Source organism: Primulina tabacum, unplaced genomic scaffold (genome assembly GCF_025594145.1).
Source record: "Primulina tabacum isolate GXHZ01 unplaced genomic scaffold, ASM2559414v2 Contig822, whole genome shotgun sequence".
NCBI lineage: Eukaryota > Viridiplantae > Streptophyta > Magnoliopsida > Lamiales > Gesneriaceae > Primulina > Primulina tabacum.
The window spans coordinates 13,453-38,159 of record NW_027459930.1 but is presented as its reverse complement, the minus strand read 5'-3'; the positions used below and the strand labels follow the sequence as shown (position 1 = coordinate 38,159).

The window sequence follows — 24,707 nt, the reverse complement described above, 5'->3', positions numbered from 1 at the left end:
CCTGATAGTGGTGGGATCGCCACGGGCACATTGCACGATGTCACAGGATAGGAAATTGGTGAAAACGCCAAAGTCTGTGACGGTTAGGTCAAGACACTGGATGCTTGGTTATATCGACGTGGATAGAATCGGAGTTTCTTCTATTACTGGTGGTCGATATGGAATGCCAACGTCTGGAAACCGGGATCCCTAGACTAGGATTGAGTCTAGTCTGAGCCGTGGAGTCACGAGTCTGATTTACGATTTCATATTGATTATGTTTCAGATTTTGATATATGTTACTGATAATTGTTACATGCTTTTATATTGTTTATATGATTGCATGTTCGTTGATTTTTACTGGGATTATATTATCACCGGAATTATCCGGCTGTTGTCGTGTTTGTATGTGTGCATGACAACAGGTGGGACAGGATCAGGGTCGAGGAGATGACAAGAGATCATGATTAGAGTGGAGACCACAGACTTTAATGTTGCTGTAGATAGGGTTTGAACACTTGATAGCTAGTTATTGAACCTTAGTCTGTATTGGATGTATACTTTACAGGACCGGTACCTTATTTTATACTGATATGTAAACTAGTATGATTTTCATTACGTTCTGCATTTAAAAATAAATAAATTTAGACCCTGTTTATTATAATTGATTAAATTGTCTCAATGACGATTATGAAATTGATTAGCGTCCGGGTCCCCACAACAGGTGGTATCAGAGCGATAGAAGCTTTAGATTGAGATGGGAGCTAGTGAGCGGGGTAGAATGTGTGTTCTTTCCTTCTTTTGAATGCTAGCATGTCTTACTGCTTTAATACATGTTACTTGCTTATCTGATTTGATATGGTAATATGTTTTATTGAGAATGAATCAGCACCGATTCTGGATCAGCAGTAAGATGATCGGAGGAGGACTGAAATAGAATTCTTGTTTGGGGTCACTAATCCTTTTGATTATCAGACATGCCTCCTAGAAGAATACCAGAACAGGGTAGTATTTTGAATCCTCCGATGGACGTTACAGCCACTCCTATGGAGATATTATTGAAAATGTTTCAGTCATTCCATCCACCAACTCTGAAGGGTACTGAGAATACAGTGGATTGCGAGAGTTGGCTAGACGATATTGAGATGCTTTTTGAGTCCTTGGACTATACTGATGAGAGGAGAGTGAAACTGATAGGGCACCAGCTGCTTGATGTGGCAAAGAATTGGTGGATTACAACAAAACGGGCATTGGAACATCGAGGTACGACTATTACCTGGAATGTCTTTAGAACTGAATTCTATCAGAGGTTCTTTCCAGTGTCGTACAGGAAGGATAAGGGAGCGGAGTTTGCAAACTTGAGACAGGGACAGCTGAATATTGAGGAAGATGTGACTAAGTTTTCTACTTTGTTGCGATTTGCTCCACACGTGGCCGAGAATGAAGAAGCTATTGCTGATCAGTTCATCAATGGTTTGAATCCTGAGATTTTTACATTGGTGAACACAGGGCGACCGAATAATTTTACTGATGCCCTGAACCGAGCCAAGGGAGCCAAAGTCGGTCTGATAAGACAGAGAGGAGCTTCGTTTGTGCCTTCAGCACCGAGACCACAGATGCCTCCACCATCTCCCAGATTTGAGAGTGGCAGTGGGAGTGGAAAGAAAGATTTCCTGAAAGCTAAGGAAAAGCAGTTCAAGAAGTCTGGCAGCAGTTCTTCCAGTTCTAGTGGCTCGAGACAGACTGGTCAGGGCCAGAGTTATACAGGACCCTATTGCAGCACCTGTGGAGGGAAGCATTCCACTGAGCAGTTCCGAGGAGTGTTCGGCAGTTGCCGTATTTGTAGGCAGCAGGGACATTTTGCTCGAGTTTGTCCTCAGAGAGATTCTCAGAGATCACAGGGTACAGAGTCATCTGGATCAGTGGCTCAGACAGGGAGACAACCATCTGTTGTTCATTCTTTCCAGCCAACACCGTCTACTCAGTCACAGCAGAGGTCAGGAGAAAGCCAAACAGTGAGCCAGCCTCCGAGACAGCAGGCCAGAGTGTTCGCTTTGACTGAGGAGCAGGCACAGGATGCACCTGATTATGTTGTTGCAGGTAACTGTTTTATTTCTGGTTATCCTGCATATGTATTGATTGATACTGGTGCATCGCATACATTTATATCTGAGCGATTTGCATTGAGTCATACATTGCCTATTGAGTCATTGTCTGCTGTAGTGTCTGTCTATTCTCCGTTGGGGACAGGTTTGATAACTGTGAAGTCTGTTAAACATTGTATACTGCAGTATGATGGACATGAAATTGAGTTAGACTGTATTGTGCTTGGGTTGTCTGATTTTGACTGTATTATCGGTATCGATATGTTAACCAAGTACAGAGCTACTGTCGATTGTTTCCACAAGATTGTGAGATTCAGATCTGAGATGGTTGATGAGGAAATTCTATGGTAAGGGTTCTCGATCTAGAATTCCTTTGATATCCGTATTGTCTATGACTCGATTGTTACAGAAAAGAACGGAAGGATTCTTTGTCTATTCAGTTGATTTACTGAAATCGAGTCCATCATTGGCGGATTTGCCAGTGGTGTGTGAGTTTGCTGATGTCTTTCCAAATGAGATTCCTGGTTTGCCTCCGATTCGAGAGATAGACTTCAGCATTGATTTGATGCCAGGTACAGTTGCGATTTCGAGGGCTCCGTACAGAATGGCACTGAAACGTCTACTAGTTTAAAATGCTGAAGAATATTTTTTTTTAAAGCCCTCATGTTGGAAATAACATTTAAATAAATTGCATGTACGCAATCCTACTTAAAATATCATTTAAAAGTTATCATAATTAATTACCAATAAAATAAAAGAAGTAAAGACGGATAAAAACTCTAGCATCAACTGTAAAATGAAACAACGTACTATTCATCATATCCTGTCCAAAACGTAAAATCATATAAGTGCGGAAAATCAAAGGCCCTCGGGTCGTGTCGTCCATCAGGTCTGCCGACTCAGAGTCCAACACCTCCAGTCTCCTCAGAATCTAGTTCACCTGCATCACACACGCCTAGTGAGTCTAAAGACTCAACACGCCTGTACCAGGAATAACGAGTACATATATAGGCACACAGCAGTGAAAAATAGCATAATGAACATACGTTTCATGTCAGCAGTAAAAATCGTAAGAATAATCGTATCCTGTCAAATCATGATAAAATCATAGCATGTATAAACGTATCATCATATTCGTGTTAAATTATTTAATTTGAATTCCGTTCATTAGCTGTGACTTTCGTATCATCATGTCATCATGTCAGTCGATGGATCCATCTACGTGTAACCGTGGTACCCGGCGGCGAGGATCATCAGCGACGGCATTACTCGCCCACTGAGTCCGGGCCTTACATGTCATGTGTCATCGTGTTATCGTGTTAGTCACTAACTAATTCACTTCCTTCAAAACATGTCATCATATTCACCACTTAAATTAAAACATGCATATACGTAACATTTTCATTAAAACCAAGCATGCAACGTATTTATCATAATTGCGTAAAATCGTAAACATGATGCATGAACATTTAAAATATCATGAATTTGTGCTCAGGGCGCTGCCAGGACCAAAATCTCACCCCGAGTGCAAAATGACCATTTTGCCCCTAGAAACCCGAAAATTATCGTTTCACCCCTGGACCTCTAAAATTGACCCAAAGCTTACCAAACTCCTTAAAATGTCCCAAAACATTTTTAAAAGCATTCTTAGACGTAAACTCGAAACAGAATCACAGCTTATCTAATTCGTTTTAAAACTTCGACCGGAGCCCCGGCTTTAACCCGAATCAAACCGAAACTAAACTGAAATCTTCCCAACTTTTTATCATATTTTAAAAACACTATGAAGCTCATAATACCCCAAGACTAGACCCAAAACTCTCGGCTATTAATTAATAGCATACACCAAACTCTCGGCCCTTTCTTGTTACGCCACCTCATGCACTATCCTTTCTCCTATCTCACGCCTCCACCCTCAACTCAAGACACCAATCATGAGCTCACACACCAGGGACTTAGATCAGCACTTAAGGTACCCAACCGACTCAAACCACCGCCCCCATGCACATCCTACCAACCAATAACCGAGGAGTAACCCCAAGCCCACTATCGTGTCCCAATGCGCCTCTTCTTGGTTAGAACGAGCTTCCTGTCGCACCAGCATGTTTCAAGCCACCCCAGACCCCCACTCAGCCCCATCAGGGCCTGGTACAGAGCAGGAGAAGACTCTCGCACAGCTGTGGTAGCAGGATGGCATGTATCGACCCTTCCCAAGCAACACACCCAATCGGCACTCACCAAATTCAACAAAACCCAACCAACCGCACATACCGGCACTTAAACCTTACCAACCATGATCTGCACAGCCCCTTACCATCTTAATACAGCATCCCCATGCGCCAAGACCAGAAAATGTGAGTGTTAAAACACAAGAATACATTTTACACATGAAAACCGAAAAACCCACACACACATGGTTGGTTCGAGAAATCTCATGCATGACACAATTATTTCAGACATAATTCACGTGAATGATGCAGCAAGAATGTTACAGCACGTGCCTGATGATTAAGCTTGGACAACCGATCGAGGGACAAATGGCCGAAGGAATAAACGCTTAGCTTGAAGGAGAAAATGGCCTCACCGAACTTTGCAGTAGCAAGAATCACGAAAGAAACTTGTGAGTGGTGGAATGGACGGCTGTTGAAACGTAAATAGGTTAGTGGGAGTTTAGGGAATTAACTAAGGGTCCATTATTTGGTTAATGAAGTGGCCGTGTCCCTTGAGCTTGCTGCTGCCAAAAGCCGAGGTAATTCTACAAGAATTTGGTGAATATCGATTGTGGGGGTTACGGGGAGGTTAAGGGGTGGAAATAGGTTTAATTGTAATGTTAATTAAAAAGATTAAAGGCCCTAATCTTGGTAATTAAGGTTTAAAAATAATATTTAAATCTATTGAGTTTAAAAGTTGGCTCGTTAAATTCAAATACAATCCCGAAAAATATTTTATGTTAAAAGATTTCTTAAAATATTAGCCGAAACCTCGAAACGTCTCCCGATTCGATAAAATTTGTTTACCATTAAAAATTCAAATCCTGCGGGTAAAAATACCCAAAAATTCTCATTTTCGAAAATTACAATTTAAAATACTTTAAATTAATTTATAAAAATAAATTGTGTAATAAAATAATTTTCCTTAAAATTCTCCGGCCTCCACTCCTCGTTCGAACGTGAAATGCACCTAGAAACCCTAATGCGGGTACTTTTAAAATTTCAGGGAGTAAATCCTATCATGCATGAATTATGCATGAATTGCATCAAAATAATTAAACATGTATTTAAAAGTAAAAATCCTAGATTGCATGCACTTAGGTTACGCGAATTAAATTTCTGGACTTTACAGGCACCGATTGAGTTGAAAGAGTTGAATGAACAGTTGGAAGATCTACTGGCCAAGGGGTATATCAGACCGAGTGTGTCTCCTTGGGGTGCTCCAGTACTGTTTGTTCGAAAGAAAGACGGTTCAATGAGACTCTGTATCGATTACCGTCAACTGAACAAAGCAACGGTAAAGAATAAATATCCCTTGCCTCGCATTGATGATTTGTTTGATCAGTTACAGGGTTCATCCGTATATTCCAAGATTGATCTGAGATCTGGATACCATCAGCTGAGAGTCAGGGATTCTGATATCTCGAAGACTGCATTCAGAACCAGGTATGGACATTATGAGTTTATTGTCATGCCATTTGGTTTGACGAATGCACCGGCTGTATTCATGGGGTTGATGAACCGTATCTTTCAAAGATACCTTGACGATTTTGTCATTATATTTATTGATGACATATTGATTTATTCGAAAAATATGATTGAGCATACTGATCATCTGAGAACTGTGTTGAAAATTTTGAGGGCTGAGAAATTGTATGTTAAACTGTCGAAATGTGAGTTTTGGTTGAGACAGGTAGTATTTCTGGGACATATTATATCCGGAGACGGTATAGCTGTTGATCCCAGTAAGGTTGAGGCAGTGATTTCTTGGCCGAGACCGACATCAGTGCCCGAGATTCGCAGTTTTATGGGTTTGACAGGATATTATCGTCGATTCATCAAAGATTTTTCTAGTATTGCCAAACCGATTACACAGTTGACTCAAAAGAATCCTCCATTTGTTTGGTCTGAGGAATGTGAGACCAGTTTTCTTGAATTAAAGAAAAAACTGACCAGTGCACCGATTTTGACGATTCCATCAGGTACATGTGATTTTTTGGTTTATTGTGATGCATCTCATCGAGGATTGGGTTGTATACTGATGCAGCGAGGGCATGTTATTGCTTATGCCTCGAGACAACAAAAACCACATGAGAGTCATTACCCAATTCATGATCTTGAATTGGCGACCATTGTCTTTGCTTTGAAGATATGGCGACATTATCTGTACGGTGAAAAGTTTGAGATCTATTCTGATCACAAGAGCCTAAAGTATCTGTTTTCACAGTCCGAGCTGAATATGAGGCAACGAAGATGGCTCGATTTACTGAAGGATTTCGATTGTGAAATCAAATATTACCCAGGAAAGTCCAATGTAGCAGCTAATGCACTGAGTCGAAAGGTATGTTCCTTATCCTTATCGACGATAGGTGTCTCGAATTTGATAGAAGACTGCTGTTTGTATGGATTAGCTTTTGAAACAGATTGTCAGCCTTTGAGATTATGTGCAGTTCGAGCTGAACCAGAATTGATAGTGAGAATCAAAGAGGCACAGAAAGTTGATCAGAACGTACAAAATTCGATTGTTATGGTCAGATCTGGACATCAATCGGAGTATTAGGTTCATGATGGTATTTTGTATGTGAATAATCATATTGTTGTGCCAAATGTTTCAGATTTGAAACACCGAATATTGACAGAAGCGCACAGCAGTCGTTTTAGCATTCATCCTGGTGGCAGGAAAATGTATAATGATTTGAAGACACAATATTGGTGGAAACAAATGAAATCTGATATTACTGAATTTGTAGCCAAGTGTCTGAATTGCCAACAGGTGAAAGCCGAGAGAAAGAAACCAGGAGGATTATTACAGAGTTTGTCCATTCCTGAATGGAAATGGGATCACATTTCCATGGATTTTGTGACGCAGTTACCGAGATCCTCCAGAGGCGGTGATGCGATTTGGGTCGTGATTGATCGATTGACCAAATCTGCATGTTTTATCCCATACAAAATGACATACAGATATGACCAGATGGCCGATATTTATGTGCGAGAGGTAGTTAGATTGCACGGAGTGCTGAAGTCGATTGTTTCAGACCGTGATCCTCGATTTACTTCGCACTTCTGGCAGAGTTTACAGTAGGCTCTAGGTACAAAGTTACATCTGAGTACCGCATATCATCCCCAGACTGACTGACAATCAGAGCGGACGATTCAGACATTGGAAGATATGCTGAGAGCTGTAGTGCTTGATTTTAGCACTAATTGGCAAGATTCCTTGCCTCTGTGCGAGTTTTCGTACAACAATAGCTATCAGACGAGTATTGAGATGGCTCCATTCGAAGCGTTGTACGGAAAAAAATGCAGATCCCCTCTTTATTGGGATGATATCTCTGAGATTCTTGAGATTGGACCTCATATGATCAGAGATATGACGGAGAAAGTGAAGCTGATTCGGAAAAGAATGAAGGCAGCACAGGACCGACAGGCCAAATATGCCAATGTTCGACGACGACCGTTGGTATTTGAGGCAGGAGATCGAGTATTTCTGAAGATTTCACCTTTCCGAGGAGTTGTTAGATTTTGCAAGAAAGGGAAATTGTCTCCACGATACGTTGGTCCATATGAAATTCTCGAAAAGATAGGAGATCGTGCCTACCGACTCACCTTACCGCCTTCATTATCAGGAATACATGATGTCTTCCATGTATCTATGCTGCGGAAGTATCTCCCCGATGATTCTCATATTATTCAGCCAGACGAGATCAAGCTGGATGAGACATTGAGTTATGTCGAAAAACCAATTCGAATTATCGATCGTAAAGAAAAACAGCTCAGAACAAAGACAATTCCGCTCGTGAAAGTGCAGTGGACTCGTCATGGCACTGAGGAAGCTACCTGGGAGACTGAATCATACATGGGAGAGGAGTTCCCAGAGTTATTTTGATGATGTGAGTCTGTTATTTTAGTTTCTATTACTTTGACTGAGTTATTGTATTGATTTGATGGCATTTGATATGATTACCTGAGATTTCGAGGACGAAATCATATCTTAGGGGAGGAGAAATGTAATGCCCGAGATGTGAGCTGGTAATCAACAATTATTAATCCATGATTTGATGTATTTATCGAAGACCGAACAAGAGACGTTGCGATTCGATTTTAGTTGCAAAATATATTGTTGGGACAGCACAGACAGTGCACCCGCAGTTCAAAAGACAGTGCACCCGCGGTGGTTCATAGGAAATTTCTGAAGAGATATAGAACGGTCACCGCACCCGCGCCATAAAATCTACCGTACCCGCGATGTTGCTACAATAGAGGCACCGCACCCGCGGTACAAAAAGCACCGCACCCGTGGTCGTTCTTTCTGAAATGTTGGTAGTGATTCAGTATGCTCAGCGCACCCGCGGTCCAAAGGTAGCGCACTCGCGGCGAGACGTGTTTTGTGAAAGGACGAGCCACGTAGCTTTACCATGCAACTGATGTATATAAGTTGCAATTCTCTTCATTTCCTTCGCAAGAAAACCGAGAAAGGTTCAGGGGAAAGTTGTGAAAAATCCCTACGCTTTTTGTGAAAGATGCGCCCGTCAGAATTTGAATCCGACTTCAGTACTGTGTTCCTATCAACGCAGGCTACAACTGAACGTAAGTTGTGTTATGTTTTGATAGGTTTTGAAATTATGATGTTGTTGGAATGGAATACATTTCATATATGATGTTCTTGGCATGTTAGACATCGTAGAATCGAAGTCAGATTGAGAAACAGATTGATTATGGAATTGCTATGATTTTCTGATCATATTGATTTGGAATCGGACAGATTTGGATTATGAATGAATTACAGATTGTATCGGATATGAATTATGATTTGTAATTGATGTCTGTTGATTTGATATTGATGGGGATACTGAGATTGTGCCGTTATGCTGTTGATTTGACTTAAATCCAAATTAATCAGATTCAGTGTTGAATTGAGAATAGAACATTGATATTATGATTCTCGATATGTTGTTTCAGATTTACAGAGACAGTCTTGAGTTCAGAACTGATATTGCTTCAGAATGAGACTACAAACGAAAGGTATAAGTCAATGTGGTATTGAGACATCGACTCAAGTGGGATATACTTGAGTTTCCCTAAATCACATACTTATTATTATTATGTTCATTGATTTAAATTGATATGCTTGTTCTATTGATTTATAGAAAGCACGTATTAGATGAGTATTAGATGAGTGATCTTGTGACAGAAGTGCCTGATAGTGGTGGGATCGCCACGGGCACATTGCACGATGTCACAGGATAGGAAATTGGTGAAAACGCCAAAGTCTGTGACGGTTAGGTCAAGACATTGGATGCTTGGTTATATCGACGTGGATAGAATCGGAGTTTCTTCTATTACTGTTGGTCGATATGGAATGCCAACGTCTGGAAACCGGGATCCCTAGACTAGGATTGAGTCTAGTCTGAGCCGTGGAGTCACGAGTCTGATTTACGATTTCATATTGATTATGTTTCAGATTTTGATATATGTTACTGATAATTGTTACATGCTTTTACATTGTTTATATGATTGCATGTTCGTTGATTTTTACTGGGATTATATTATCACCGGAATTATCCGGCTGTTGTCGTGTTTGTATGTGTGCATGACAACAGGTGGGACATGATCAGGGTCGAGGAGATGACAAGAGATCATGATTAGAGTGGAGACCACAGACTTTAATGTTGCTGTAGATAGGGTTTGAACACTTGATAGCTAGTTATTGAACCTTAGTCTGTATTGGATGTATGCTGTACAAGACTGGTACCTTATTTTATACTGATATGTAAACTAGTATGATTTCCATTACGTTCTGCATTTTAAAAAAAAAATAAATTTAGACCCTATTTATTATAATTGATTAAATTGTCCCAATGACGATTATGAAATTGCCGTCCGGGTCCCCACAGTAATTCATTGTACCAAGCTACCTCATGAAAATTTGTTCCTTTTTTTAATTTTAAAAATTAATTACACTCCTGTCAAAAAATTAAAAAATTAATTAATTACACTGACTCGAACTCGATATTAATGAGGCTTATTATTAAACTAATTAACTAAGGGCAAAAATTTGTGTGAGACGATCTCACTGGTCGTATTTTGTAAGACAGATATCTTATTTGGGTCATCAATGAAAAAATATTACTTTTTATGCTAAAAGTATTACTTTTTATTGTGAATATCGGTAGGGTTAACCCGTCTCACAGATAAAGATTCGTGAGACCGTCTCATAAGAGACCTACTCTTAATTATATAAAACATCGTGATTATGCTAACTTTTTCATACAAATGTTATTTTCTCAACAAAAAAAACATAGATTACTCATCATATTTAAGCTGTGTAACGTGGTGATTTAATTTTTTGGGGTTCTTTTATAAACCAATCTTCTTAATATATTTTTCGTATTAGTTAATATAATTTCCTATTAAAATAGAATGCAAATCCAAAATATTAAGATATAAAAAAAAGTTTACGCGAGCTAACTACTTAATTTTAGCTAGCCATTATTTTGATAGTAAGTCTCTTGTGAATATATAATATTACATATATACCTATCAATTAGTTTCTCTTCCATTTTCACTCGCTGCCTAATTTAATTTTGTATGCATGCATGTACGCAGTAATTATCGAATGATCACTAGTAATCCCAGGTACATTGAATAAAAATGGTGGATATCATTAGGGGTGGGCAATCGGGTCGGGTTTTTCGGGTTCCACCCGACCCGAAACCCGATCGGGTGCAACTTTCGGGTAAAATAGGGTAAATAGTCGGGTTCGGGTATTACCCGAACCCGACTATATTTTAGTCGGGTCGGGTTCGGATATTGAATCGGTACCCGAATTACCCGATCGGGTACCCGATTGTTTTTAAAAAATACATATGGGCTTATAATGACCGGAAGACTTGTACTTCTACGATATGGGCTTAAAAAAACATATGGGCTAATAAATTGGAAAACACCTCAATATGGGCTTATACTTCTACGATTCTCATTCCAAAATTCAAAAAGGGAAAATATCCATACCGTTTCCTGCATTGATGAAAAACACCTCAATATGGGCTTATAAATTGGAAAACACCTCGATATGGGCTTATACCCGATTGTTTTCTCAGGTTTGTTTCCTGCATTGATGAAAACATGAATTATTGGTACACTTTATTTTTTGTTTTATGATGTTCATTTTTTTGTTAATAAATTTACATCTTTTTATGTAGGTGAAATATTCCAGAAGATATTTTGAAAGTCAAACAAGAAGTTGATTCTGATTTTTTTGGTGAAGATCTAAGTTGAATTTTCAAGATTAGACTTGTTAATTTCTTATATATGCATCTAAATAGTTTATGCTCGATTTAAAGATTTGTTAATTATAATACTCATTCTATGTTTTGAGATAAATATTTTTGTGTTTAACTTTTGTAGACATTCACGAGACAATATTATTTTGATAAGCTTATTTTCTCGTCATATATTATTTGGTAGACACAAAATTATAAAATGTTATTTTATCAAAAAAAAAAACCCCGAACCCGACTTTATCGGGTATCCGAAAAGCGGGTAGTGTCCAGAATCGGGTCGGGTTCGGGTAATGAAAATGCTACCCGAAAAAATCGGGTACCCGACCCGAACTACCCGAAACGCGAAAAACCCGACCCGTGCCCACCCCTAGATATCATGACTCAAAAAGTAAGAATATAAATAATAACGATATCAATTATAATCACTTTACTAGACTGAATATATGATATATTTTAATAAAAAAAAATTGTCCATCCACCTTTTTTCCAAGTTGCAAAGGAAGTGAGCCGCCACCATAACTCTACAAATATCTTCAACTTGTCCTCAAACTGACACTTCACGGTATTTAATATAAACAAAGACTTTGAGGACAGAGGATTATCCAGGGTAGGCATGGAATCAAAGTTCACGAAACTCGGAGGTTCGCATGAGGTGCCTAATGTGCAAGAACTGGCCAAGGAGATATCGACCACAGTTCCGAAAAGATATGTTCGTTTCGATGAAAATGATTCGATTTTATCCAATGTTTCCCCGTCGTCTGAAGTTCCAGTTATCGATATGCACAAGTTGGACGGAGATTCAATGGTGGAGCTTGGTAAGTTGCATGATGCATGCCAAGAATGGGGTTTCTTTCAGGTATATATGTTTTATTTGATATTTAATTCACTCATCAGTGAATATTTCCTTGAAGAACTTGTATATATATAATTTAGTTCTTCTATTTACATCACAATATTCAAATACTTGTATATCACCTTGCCTTAAAATATAAATTTATCGCGAGTTTTTCTTTTTCTTGAAATATAAATTTTCATAATTAAATGTTTTTATAGCTAGCATCAACAAGATTTGTCGTTGTGTTATTTATATTTTGAGTTTTTTTTCTCTCGATTTTTACGCAACTACGAAAGCTATATGTGAAATAGTTTTGTTATATTGTCTATTTATCGTGTTCACCAATAAGACGAGTCTCACCTATTGGATATATATGTTTCATCACGTCTAATAAGTGGGTGTCACTTCATTGATAAACACAAAAATTAACACGGTGAGTAACGTAACAAAACTATGATATTCAATGTTTTAAAATATTATTATCTGTTATGCTTAGTGATTTTTATATCATTCTTTTATTTACCAAAAATATCAATTATTGCTTCTTCTTTATTGTATTTGATCTCTTCTTTTTTTTGATTACTTATAAATTTATCTGGCAATTTTATAAAAAAAAACATTTTGATTTTTTTTAAAGCGTTTTCTAATAATTTTTTTAAAAAAAATAATTTTAGCATCCAAATAACTATTTTCTTTTTTTTTAAAATAAAACTTGTATCTGTGTATTGTTGTTTGTAACATTAAAAAAAAAAGATCATGTTTAAGGTGCTTGTTAAGGTTGCTTTTCTCCCCCTTTTTGGGTGGAATAGGATTAACTTTATCAACTTAAGCTATGGATGAAGAAGATTAAATTAGAAAATTGGTTTTCATGATTCCATATTGGGATCGTGTTTATAGGTTCTATCAGAAACCATAAACAAAAAGTGGATCATCAATTAATTTTTGTCAGTTAAATTTAGGGAAAATGGAAAAACGTTAACGGACATGTTTCTTTAAATTTGGAATCAGTTGATTAATCATGGGGTCATCTCTGGAGTGGTGGAAAACATGAAATTGGAAGTCCAAAAATTTTTCGGTCTGCCGATCGAAGAGAAGAAAAGGTTTTATCAAGAAATAGGAGATGTAGAAGGTTATGGACAAGCTTTCGTGGTATCAGAGGACCAAAAGCTCGACTGGGCGGACATGTTCTATATCGTCACCTCACCAACAAATTTGAGGAAGAATCACTTAATCCCAAAGCTTCCATACACGTTCAGGTCACCGTTTTCATGGTCTACTCGATGGATCCCTATTGTGAAAAAATTAAACTAACGCTGTGCTTTTCGAAAAATTGTTCAGGGAAGCCATAGAAGCGTATTCCGAAGAATTGAAGATCCTAGCCATGAAGATTCTTTCCCTGATGGCGAGAGTTTTGAAAATTGAAGAAGAAGACATGAAAATTCTATTTGAACGGGGCACGCAGGGTATGAGGATGAACTTCTATCCTCCATGTCCACAACCGGAGCTCGTCACGGGACTCTGCCCTCACTCGGACGCCATTGGCCTCTCAATTCTTATCCAAGTCAATGAAGTTGAAGGCCTACAGGTCAAGAAAGATGGGGTTTGGATCCCTGTTGTTCCTCTTCCTGATGCGTTTGTGGTCAACATAGGAGATATTTTGGAGGTATACATCACGTAATGTGTTTCCAATAGAGATGCATACAAACAAATGAATTTAATTGTTTCTGAAGCAAGGTAACTACATTTTATATGTATATACATATATATATCTCGACAGATTGTGACGAATGGTGCATACCGGAGCGTGGAGCATCGAGCAGTTTTGAACAAGGAGCAAGAGAGGCTGTCCGTGGTCGCATTTCATAGCCCAAAAATGGAAGGTGATTTAGGTCCAGCTCCTAGCCTCGTCACCGCGGAAACTCCCGCAAAATTCAAGAGAATCAGCGTTTCTGATTATTTCAAGGGACTGTATGCTAGAGAACTGGTGGGGAAATCATACTTGGACTGCATGAGAACTTAAAGTACTCAACAAATAGATGTCTGCAGTCATAGCCCTCAAACATGTATTACGTTTAATTATGAAAAAAGTCTGCCAAGATAAATAAATTGACTTTGTAATAATCCTAAAGAATTTGCCAAAATTGACTTTAGATAAATGAAAGTGAATGAAATGAAATTATTTTTAATAATCAAATAATTTTTTAACTAAAAAATAAAAATAATAACTAGTCAAAAGATTTAGTATTACTATTGTAAAATTGTTATAATACAAAAATATTACTATTAATTTAAATTTTATTATTTTTATTAGGATTTTATTAATTTAAAATATTTATTTTATTTATTAAAAGACACTATCATTCAACAAAATATGGAAGACTTGCTTTTAAATTTCCCACAACATAATTAAATGTGTGTTCAGTTTTTATCAGACTGGAACCTTTATGCAGTCGTTGATTCATACAAAAACTGTTTATGTATTCTTTGGATTTACAATTATTTTTTCGAATTAAATTCAATAAAAAAACGTTGAAAATCTGGAATATATATATATATACATTTAGTACTTAAATAACATATAATAGTAACATATTTTCAAAGTTTTGTACTGAATTTTCATTCGAAAAAAGCTTTTCGAAAAATTTATACATATTTGAGTACTCAAAAATTATATATTAGTGTCAGATATAAAACATTTAATTCTGAAATATCGTATATTTTTTGTTTCAAATTTTCAATATTTTGTACCGAATTTCATTCGAAAAGACGCATGTGGGCCCAGAGAGTGCATAAACATTTTTGGGTCAGTCAGTGACTGTCGGAAAATAATCGGTCTGAGAGGCTGAACAAACATTTAACTATTAGACGAGGATTTATTTATCATTTGTTCATAAAATATCATAATAGTTATTATTAAACAATTATTTATTTCATTTCATTTATCGTTATTATATATTTATATATTATTATTTTTAATATGATTATTAACTTATTATTTACTTGTCACCGTCTTAAAAGCATCGTGATTCCAATGTTTCGATTTGAAATTATTATAATATCAACAACGGTGGATATTTTTCGAGCCATGTCATCAAAATATCTTCTCCGTTGAAATATTCATCATTGCACACCATTGATTTGTGTGCCACAACAATATCCGGTTACAAATTTGTAACCGGATATTGTAATTTTTTTTTAATTTCTTAAAACAAGCTTGATTGAGCCGCGCTTGGTTTTGGGTCGAGTTTTTTTTTTTGTGTCGAGTTTTTCTTTTAGAGTTTTTTTTTGGGTCGGGTTGGGTCTCGCCAGCTCTTCACAATTGTGAATAGCGAGCTTGGGTCTCGTGAAGATCTTGCCGAGACCCAAAGCTTGGGTCTCGTGAAGAGTTGTGAAGAGTTTGGGTCTCGGCAGCTTGGGTCCCCAAGCTCGTCACTTGTGAAGAGCTTGGGTTCCTAAGCAGTTTTATTTTTTTTTCCACCTTTTTTATAATTTATTTAAATATATTTAATTATTATGTGAAATATAAATGGACAATTGAATGGAATATGTACAATGTTTTTTTTCTCTGATCAATTAAGAACGTTGGATTTTGAACGTTGGGTAATATTCAAATTTTAGTCTATAAATACATAAGTTTTTACGAAATTAAAATTCATATTTTCAACATCATACATACATATTTTTCTCACGAAAAAATTTTGGAATGGATAATAGTTCCAATAATTTTTTTAATGATCTTTTGAACTCTCCAAAAATATTATACTAAATAATAGATAAAAGTAATTAAAGTGGTTAAAAGATTTTATTTAAATGAAAAAAATATTAATTAAAATGACAGTGAGACCCATAAATATTTGGTTGATGTGATATTTGATTGTGAAACATGAGATATTTGAGTACAGAAATATTTGATTGATGATGTGGATTTTGGGGTCCACAAATATTTGGAGGAAATATTTTTGTTATTATGGATGAACTTATAATATCAGGTGGAAGAGATATTCATCGATTAGGGTGGGGCCTATGATATTCTATGATTGGCTCTCAACTTGCGTATTATGTAATGTCTAACGTGGTCCTATTGAGACTAATCTTACAATATGTATCTTAATTGGAATTAATTACACGTAGTTTTTTTTATTTTAAATTAGCAAGATCTCTCTATTTCGTAATTCATTGTACCAAGCTACCTCATGAAAATTCGTTCCTTTTTTTAATTTTAAAAATTAATTACACTGACTCGAGCTTGATATCAATGACCATCCACCTTTTTCCCAAGTTGCAAAGAAAGTTAGCCGCCACCGTAACTCTACAAATATCTTCGAAAAATTGTTCAGGAAAGCCATAGAAGCGTATTCAGAAGAATTGAAGATCCTAGCCATGAAGATTCTTTCCCTGATGGCAAGAGTTTTGAAAATTAAAAAAGAAGACATGAAAATTCTATTTGAACGGGGCACGCAGGCTATAATGTCCCGAAAATTTGAAAGTCCACGGGAACCACATACATGCAACTTATTAAATTTCTTTGGTATTTTATTAAGTTGTTTTAAAGCAGTAAATGCATGTTTATTTTATTAATATGTGTTTAATTATTTTATGCATAATTCATGCATGACATGATTTAATTCACGAAATTTTAAAAGTTCAAGCATTAGGATTTCTAGGTGCATTCACGTTCGAAAGAGCATCGGAGATCGGAGAATTTTCAGGAAAATTATTTTATTACACGATTTATTTTTATAAATTAATATAAGATGTTTTTAAGAGGATTTTTTTTTAAAATGGGAATTTTTGGATATTTTTAACCGCAAGATTTTAATTTTCAACGGTACGCTAATTTTATCAAACCGGGAGACTTTTTAAGGTTCGGCTAATATTTTCAAGGACTTACCAACACGAAATATTTTTCGGGAGCGTGTTTAAATTTAACGAGCCAACTTTTAAGCCCATCGGGCTTAAATATTCTTTTAAACCTTTAATTGTCAAGATGAGAGTCCATTAACCTTTTTAATATTATATCATTAAACCTAATCACCCCTTAACCTCCCGTAACCCCCACAGCCGACACTCACCCCTTTTCCATTCAAAATCCTCTCGGTTTCATCATATTCCAGCTGAAAGCTTCGGTCATCTCCTTTCTGCAAGAAGATCATTCGGCGTTGCATTGTTTGTTGGATCTGGGTTTTCTACACGCCTAAACGCAGCGGAAGTTTTAAAAATTTTTAGATCTTGACATTCAAGATGTGTTTTGCTTTGGGCGCTCGTATGATTTTATCATAAACATTCATAGGATGTTTAGTAATTATACCTTTGTGAATTAATCACGTGGCTCCAACTAATCCGGTATAAACGGATTAGCTATTGGTGAATCCCTACGAACTTTCTTCAAGAGACTCTTTTTTTTTCTTCTAATCAGGTCCACGACTAGATGATCTGTTCCTCTTCCAATTTGCACTAAAAAATTGGGAGAAGTTTTGCGTTGGAGATCAAGGTTTGAGAGACGGCTCAAACTATTCCCCAAAAGGGACTGGCCGAAATTTAGAAAGGAGAGGAGGAGAGTTTTTCGAAATTATGGTGTGTTATGGAGGCTAGGGTTTAAGTCTCCTACTTAAATAAAACCTCCATGACCTAATTACCATAAAATAATACATGGGCCTGTTAAATAACATTAATGGGCTTGATTAATTAAATGGACTAGTCTAACTAGTTTAATTAATCAAAATCCATTAAAACTTTAATTATTTAGTATGTTGCACTTGTACTCCTACAAGCCCATTAAACACACTTCCCATTATATTTAATTTATTATTTAATAACTCAACTATTGAGCTTAATAAATTAAATCCTTTATAAATAAACATTTGAATTTATTATTAAAATTATAAATTCAACTCCTTGAATTTTATCACCTCCAAAATTTAATATTTAATAAACCCAACTTTTGAGTTTAATAAATTAAATTCTCAAATTTTATAAATTCAATCATTTGAATTTATTCTCTCCAAATTTCATAAATTCAACTTCTTGAATTTACTATATCATAAATTCAACTCCTTGATTTTATTTTCTCAAAATTTAATTATCATAAATTCAACTCCTTGAATTTACTATATCGTAATAAAAATTCAACTCCTTGAATTTATTCTCTCAACGGGAACAAACGATCCAGTGCTTGTGTGACCCTCAATGGTTCAGGGATACAGCTAGCCGTGGGTTCACAATTCTTTGTGATTCAGAATAATATTTATTCTTATTCGGGCTTACCCTAGTTAGCCTCATTCTTTTCATCAACACCTTCATTAAGAATGTCAGAACTCATTTCTGATTGCACCCATCGGATCATGGTAAGAACGTGTAGTAGCATCGTCCCATGATCCCCTAGGTATCACTGATAGTGCCTGCAAGAACCAGTCGATTATGATTAACGTAAAGTATGGTCCCTTCATCTCATATATCCCGATCGAATCTGCAACCATTGGTTCATCGAGGGTTGCATAATAATTCGATAACTATGTGACACATATAATAGTGGCATCGCGTGTATTATTGGAGAACTCTTTCTCTAACGTACATCTCATACTCTGGCCAGAGATTTGATGAACTATTATTACATCAGATCACATAGGATATCCACACCCGTAGGTGAGCGGTGAATCCCCAACTACAATGCATTGGCTCCTATATTTGTCGCAACTGTACCCAATCTCGCAACCTGATGACTCTCCTGGAGCCGGTAAACGAGTCAAAGCGCAGCCCTAGCATATAGAGCCTCAGTGTTGTCCCGGGTCGTAAGGACTAATGGTGTACAATCATAATCACAGACTTATCCTCTCGATGAATGATAACCACTTGGAAAGTCCGAGGGAGTGTTGTTCGTTATAATCATCATATGACTATCCATCTGCATGTTTGAACATCTCCATGCCCTTACCAAGAAACGCAGTACACAACATCACAGATGCTAGTCTCGATCTTAAGCGACCTTTATCCCTGTTTTAGGCGGCTGAATCGACTATGAACGAATTTAGAATATGCAGTATTTACAAATGAGTTTCAACATCGAATTACGATTCATTTGTATTAAAGCATAATCAAGGACTTTATCTATGTTGTTTGCATGGATATACAGATAAAGTATAACAAGACCATAAAAATTTAAATTCTATTAAAATAAAGATTGTTTATTACACTTGAGTCAATAAATTCCCTAGCCAACCGTTGGCTTGCAGGGCATCTACTCTAACATTGTTGCTTCATTCTTCAACCGTCTTGCGTTTGCACATCCTAAGGCACGCATTTGTACCATTCTTTCTGCATCATACACGATTTATTATGCTGTAATATGGTTGTGTTTGTGAAATGTCCGATCCGAACGTGAGCTTAATGGTTTCCAATTTTCCATGTGTTTCTTGCATTCTCTTGTTGTCACTCACGTTTTTTCCTACAGATCGTGCAAGGGGCTGCCATATGGTGTGGTTTGGGGTCTGTCAACACCGTAATGGAGAGGGTTTGTGGTCTGGAAGAGAGACCATGCAGCGGGTGTGAGGGTAGACTACGATTCTAGTTTTTTGGGTCGGTAATGGGTTTGGCGATGTATGGTGGATTCTGTTGTGCATGGGTTCGAACCCAGCCATGTTTCAGACCTTGTAGAGCCTGGTAAGATGTTAGGAAGGATTCATGTGTGTTTGGTTGAGGAAGGAGCTCGATCCTCGGAAGCTTGGTGTGAAGCGAGGGAGAAATGGTAGTTTCGGCTAGTTTTCTTCAAGTGATTGTGCAGTGGCTTCTTGCTTGGATTTAGCATAGTTTAGATGGGTCATTAAGGTCCTAATGATGAGTCTTAAGGGATGGACAAGTGGTGGTATAAGGGAGGACCGAAGGGTGTAAGGTTAAGGGCCATGTGTAGTTTGATGATTGTACAAATGGGAGGTGGCCGAGAGTTTGTTATTTCCTGGAACTTTTAGCCGTGGGTTTAGGGGATTGGTTACATTGTTTTAGGACTTATAAGTGTTTATAAGATATGGTAAAAAATTGGGAAAATTTTGGTTGAGTTTTGAGGTGATTCGGATTAAAATCGGGATCCCGGTCCAAGTTTTAAAACGAATCGATTAAGTTGAATTTGGGCTCAATTTTACGTCTAGGAATGCTTTTAATAATGTTTTGGAATATTTTAAGGAGTTTGGTAAGCTTCGGGTCAATTTTAGAGGTCCATGGTTGAAACGATAATTTTTGGGTTTCCAGGGGCAAAATGGTCATTTTGCACCCGGGGTGAGATTTTGGTCCTGACAGCACCCTGAGCACAAATATATGATATTTTAAATGTTTATGCATCATTTTTATGATTTTACGCAATTATGATAAATACGTTGTATGCTTGGTTTAAAGAAAAAGTTACGCATATGCATGTTTTTATTAAGTGATGAAAATGATGTTATTTTTTGAAGGATGTGATTTGGTTGTGACTGACGATATATATGTATACGATGACATGAGATATGATGAGCTGAGGCCCGGGCTCAGTGAGCAGGTAATGCTGTCGCTGATGTCCCCCGCCGCCGAGTACCACGGTTTTTATAGATGGATCCATCGATAGAGCTGATACGATATAGCTGATACGAAAGTTACAACTAATGAACTGAATTCAATTAAAAGAAATTGTTTAAGTTTATGATGACACGATGAGCAGTCTTGACACGTATATGATGATATGAGATGACATGATTTGACACGACACGTTTACGAATATGATGATATGAGATGACATGCTTTGACACGATATGATTTTACACAACACGTTTACGTTATGATTTTAAGTTCATGAAATATATGTTGAGTATGATATTTTTCACTGCTGTGTGCTATGTATATGTACTTGTTATTCCTGGTACAGGTGTGTTGAGTCCTTAGACTCACTAGGCGTGTGTGATGCAGGTGAGCTTGATGGTGAGGGGACTGGAGGTGCAGAACTCTGAGTAGGCAGAATTGGTGCGGCGACACGACCCGAGGACCACATGTTTTCCGCATTACGATTTATGAGATTGATAGGAGATGAAAATTTTTATACTTTGATGATTTTAAGATTTTACTCATTTATGTTTATGCATGATTTTGGGATGAGTTTGGTTAATTTATACTGCATTGTTTTTACTGTCAAATAATTACGATCATTTTTAAATGTTATTTCAAAACTGCGAGCTTTTAAAAAAAAAGATTTCCGCCCTTGTAAACGGTAAACGTTTCACAGGCTATGAGGATGAACTTCTATCCTCCATGTCCACAACCGGAGCTCGTCACGGGACTCTGCCCTCACTCGGTCGCCATTGGCCTCTCAATTCTTATCCAAGTCAATGAAGTTGAAGGCCTACAGGTCAAGAAAGATGGGGTTTGGATCCCTGTTTTTCCACTTCCTGATGCGTTCGTGGTCAACATTGGAGATATTTTGGAGGTATACATCACATAATGTTTTCCAACAGAGATGCATACAAACAAATAAATTTAATAGTTTCTGAAGCAAGGTATATATATTTCTTGACAGATTTTGACGAATGGCGAATACCGAAGCGTGGAGCATCGAGCAGTTGTGAACACGGAGCAAGAGAGGCTGTCCGTGGTCACATTTCTAAGCCCAGAAATGGAAGGTGATTTAGGTCCAGTTCCTAGCCTCATCACCGCCGAAACTCCCGCAAAATTCAAGAGAATCGGCTTTTCTGATTATTTCAAGAGACTGTTTGCTAGGGAACTGGTCGGGAAATCATGCTTGGACAGCATGAGAACTTAAAGTACTCAATTCGTCTTATGTAGCTCAAACATGTATTGCGTTTGATAAAGAAAAAAGTCTGCCAACATAATAAATTGACTTTATAATAATCCAAAGTTGAGGAACCACTCGACTGCTTTGTCAATCCGGAGTACGCTTAGATCTGAAGTTGAAGGACCATCTTGTAATTTTTTTTTATGTCTAGACTAGATTGAAATTTAGGCATTTTAAAAGTTAAATAAATAAGAAATCTCAAAGTATTTTTCATTTGAAAAAAATCACTGCACCAAATCATGCAACTAATGGCATAATATATTTCAAGAAAATTACCTATACATTTTACAAGCTTAATTAATTAACGAATTCCTTAAATGGAGCTTAATATTTAATAGCTATTAGTACTTATCATGTAGAAACATCAATCAAAATAGGTTAAGTCCGTGTTATTAGTCCTTAGCAACCCGTTTAGAAGTGCGCGAAATGGGTTTGGGTCATTGGTTAAGAGCAAATGTGGCACAATCTTGTGAAAATGGATTCATTTGCATACATACAAAAAATAGCGAGCAGTAGGTATTATCACAAGATTAAGTATCCGTGTGAAGACCCTAAAATCCACATACTTAGTGGCATAAAAACATGGTTTAGTGGATAATTAAACATGACTCAGTGACATAAAAACATGGCTTAGCGGTTGAATGATCAGTGGAGTACTGGCTTGAGACATGAGATCATGGAGTAGTGGCTTGAGACATGGGATCATAGAGTAGTGGGGTGCCTTACCAATTCTCTATAAAAGGGCAACAATTGCCACACATAAATTACTCCAAATTTCTATCAATTTTCGAGTGCCAAAATTCTGCACAAATCCAAAATGTTTTTCTCGTCGTTTTATACATCAGAATCCGATCTCCACCGTTCAGAATACATCTACACGTGTAGCGCGCAACATATACAAAATTCAGATTGATCCAACGGTTCAATTAGGCCCAAACATTTTTTCAAGGTGACTGGTTTTTGGGCTCAAACTCCAAATTGTTCATTTCAAGATTTTCGGAACAATTTCTCAAGTAAGTGGGTTTTTGATATTATTATATAAAAATTGCACACTTATGTTTATTTTAAGTGGCTCTTGATATTTATATTCTTTTAATAAATATGGTTCACTTATTTAATTATTTTTAAAGTGGACTTTTGATAAATATATTATTATATAAAAGATTTGGCACACTTATTTTCTTTTTAAGTGAGCATGATATATTTCGAAAATAAATTAAATATGACTTTGAAAATTCGATCAACATAATATATTCGTTTTCATTTGGTATGAAATCCCCTAAATTATTTGTTGTTCGATATCAGTTATAATATTCGAAAACATGTTGAATTATTTAAAATGCAAAGTAATGATTTGATTTAGAAATGGTAAAGGGAATTCCGAACTTTGATATGCTTTGTTTAGGCCCTGATGCGGTGGGTTATAATAATCATTCATTTGGCCTCGCCCCTTAGAGGAGTAACATATAGGGGACTGATCAGTAAAATTATAGAAAATGAGATGATTTTCAGTGTTATATTCGTATTTGTGTTAGTATTTGATTCAACATGCTTAATATTGAAATTTCGATAATTTATTCGTATGTATATCCTCAATACTTGTTATATACGATCGACCCTCATTTACTGAGTATTTTCCAAAATACTCACCCCTTACATTCCCATCCAGATAAGAACGAGGAACAAATCGAGGATGAAGAGCAAGATTACTTTTGGGAATGATAATGAAGCAAATTCGGATCTACAGAAGTACGTATCTATAACCTAAACTTGATCAAAAGAATTCAATGAATACTATATCAAGACAATTAGATCCAAAAATACAGAACCTCCAGAAGTCTTCGACAGTGGAGAAGGTGTAAATGGGTCGAATTGAGCTTCCCCAAGAAGCCTGTTTTTGTTTAGCTGAAGGATTATCATGCTCTAACGGATGCCCCGGACACGGCGCCACCATGGCCTTCAACGCCTCAGCGTCGTCCGAAAAATCGAACCATTGATGTTTTTTAGTTTTTCATATCGAAAACCTTTTTTTAAAAATCATTTTTCTTTCTACTTTTTTTTATTATATTTGTACGTGCAATTTGCAATTTACTGTGGTAGTAAGTATACATCACATATATTTTAAATTAAGAACTACAAAAAATTCACTTGAATATTCACTTAATTAATAACTTAAGTTTTAACTTTATTTAATTAAGTCATTCTTGTGTAATAAATATTGTAACAATTTTTTTATGTATTTAAAATAGTTAAGCACACTTAATTACTTAAAATTACAAATATAATCGATTCTCTTGTTTGAATTTTTTTTCTTTCGAATACTTTATCACTTATTTTCCAAGAAAAAACTTGGATAAGTCACGAGCTAAAATCAGAAATGGCAAATATACAAATAAATATAAATTTGTAAAAAATAATAAATTGATTTATATTTTAACCAAACATAACTGTTCGATTTGTATTTCGGTGAATTGAAAATTCAAT

At 36.5% G+C, this 24,707-nt stretch overlaps 1 protein-coding gene across 4 annotated transcripts; it reads left to right on the top strand.

The window, feature by feature from the left end:
* Positions 1–12,129: 12,129 nt before the first annotated feature.
* Positions 12,130–22,193, top strand: LOC142535155 (oxoglutarate-dependent flavonoid 7-O-demethylase 1-like). Of its 4 annotated transcripts, none has more exons than XM_075641697.1 (5): positions 12,130–12,436; positions 13,424–13,671; positions 16,753–16,876; positions 21,657–21,857; positions 21,948–22,193. In XM_075641697.1, the coding sequence occupies exons 1-5, from the start codon at positions 12,194–12,196 to the stop codon at positions 22,188–22,190; spliced, it is 1,059 nt and encodes a 352-aa protein (XP_075497812.1). In that variant the 5' UTR covers positions 12,130–12,193; the 3' UTR covers positions 22,191–22,193. The 4 variants fall into 4 exon arrangements, with proteins under 4 accessions (XP_075497812.1, XP_075497811.1, XP_075497810.1 ...); XM_075641696.1 differs by having other exon boundaries at positions 16,753–16,884; positions 21,665–21,857; XM_075641695.1 differs by lacking the exons at positions 16,753–16,876; positions 21,657–21,857 and adding an exon at positions 13,754–14,078 and having other exon boundaries at positions 12,135–12,436.
* The last annotated feature ends 2,514 nt before the right edge of the window (positions 22,194–24,707 follow it).

Bases quoted from the DNA above. Each gene is read 5' to 3' on its own strand.
- LOC142535155 (XM_075641697.1), top strand. From the start codon at position 12,194: ATGGAATCAAAGTTCACGAAACTCGGAGGTTCGCATGAGGTGCCTAAT. The intron at 16,877-21,656 runs GCTATAATGTCC...AACGTTTCACAG, and splicing joins TATTTGAACGGGGCACGCAG to GCTATGAGGATGAACTTCTA. The intron at 21,858-21,947 runs GTATACATCACA...ATTTCTTGACAG, and splicing joins ACATTGGAGATATTTTGGAG to ATTTTGACGAATGGCGAATA.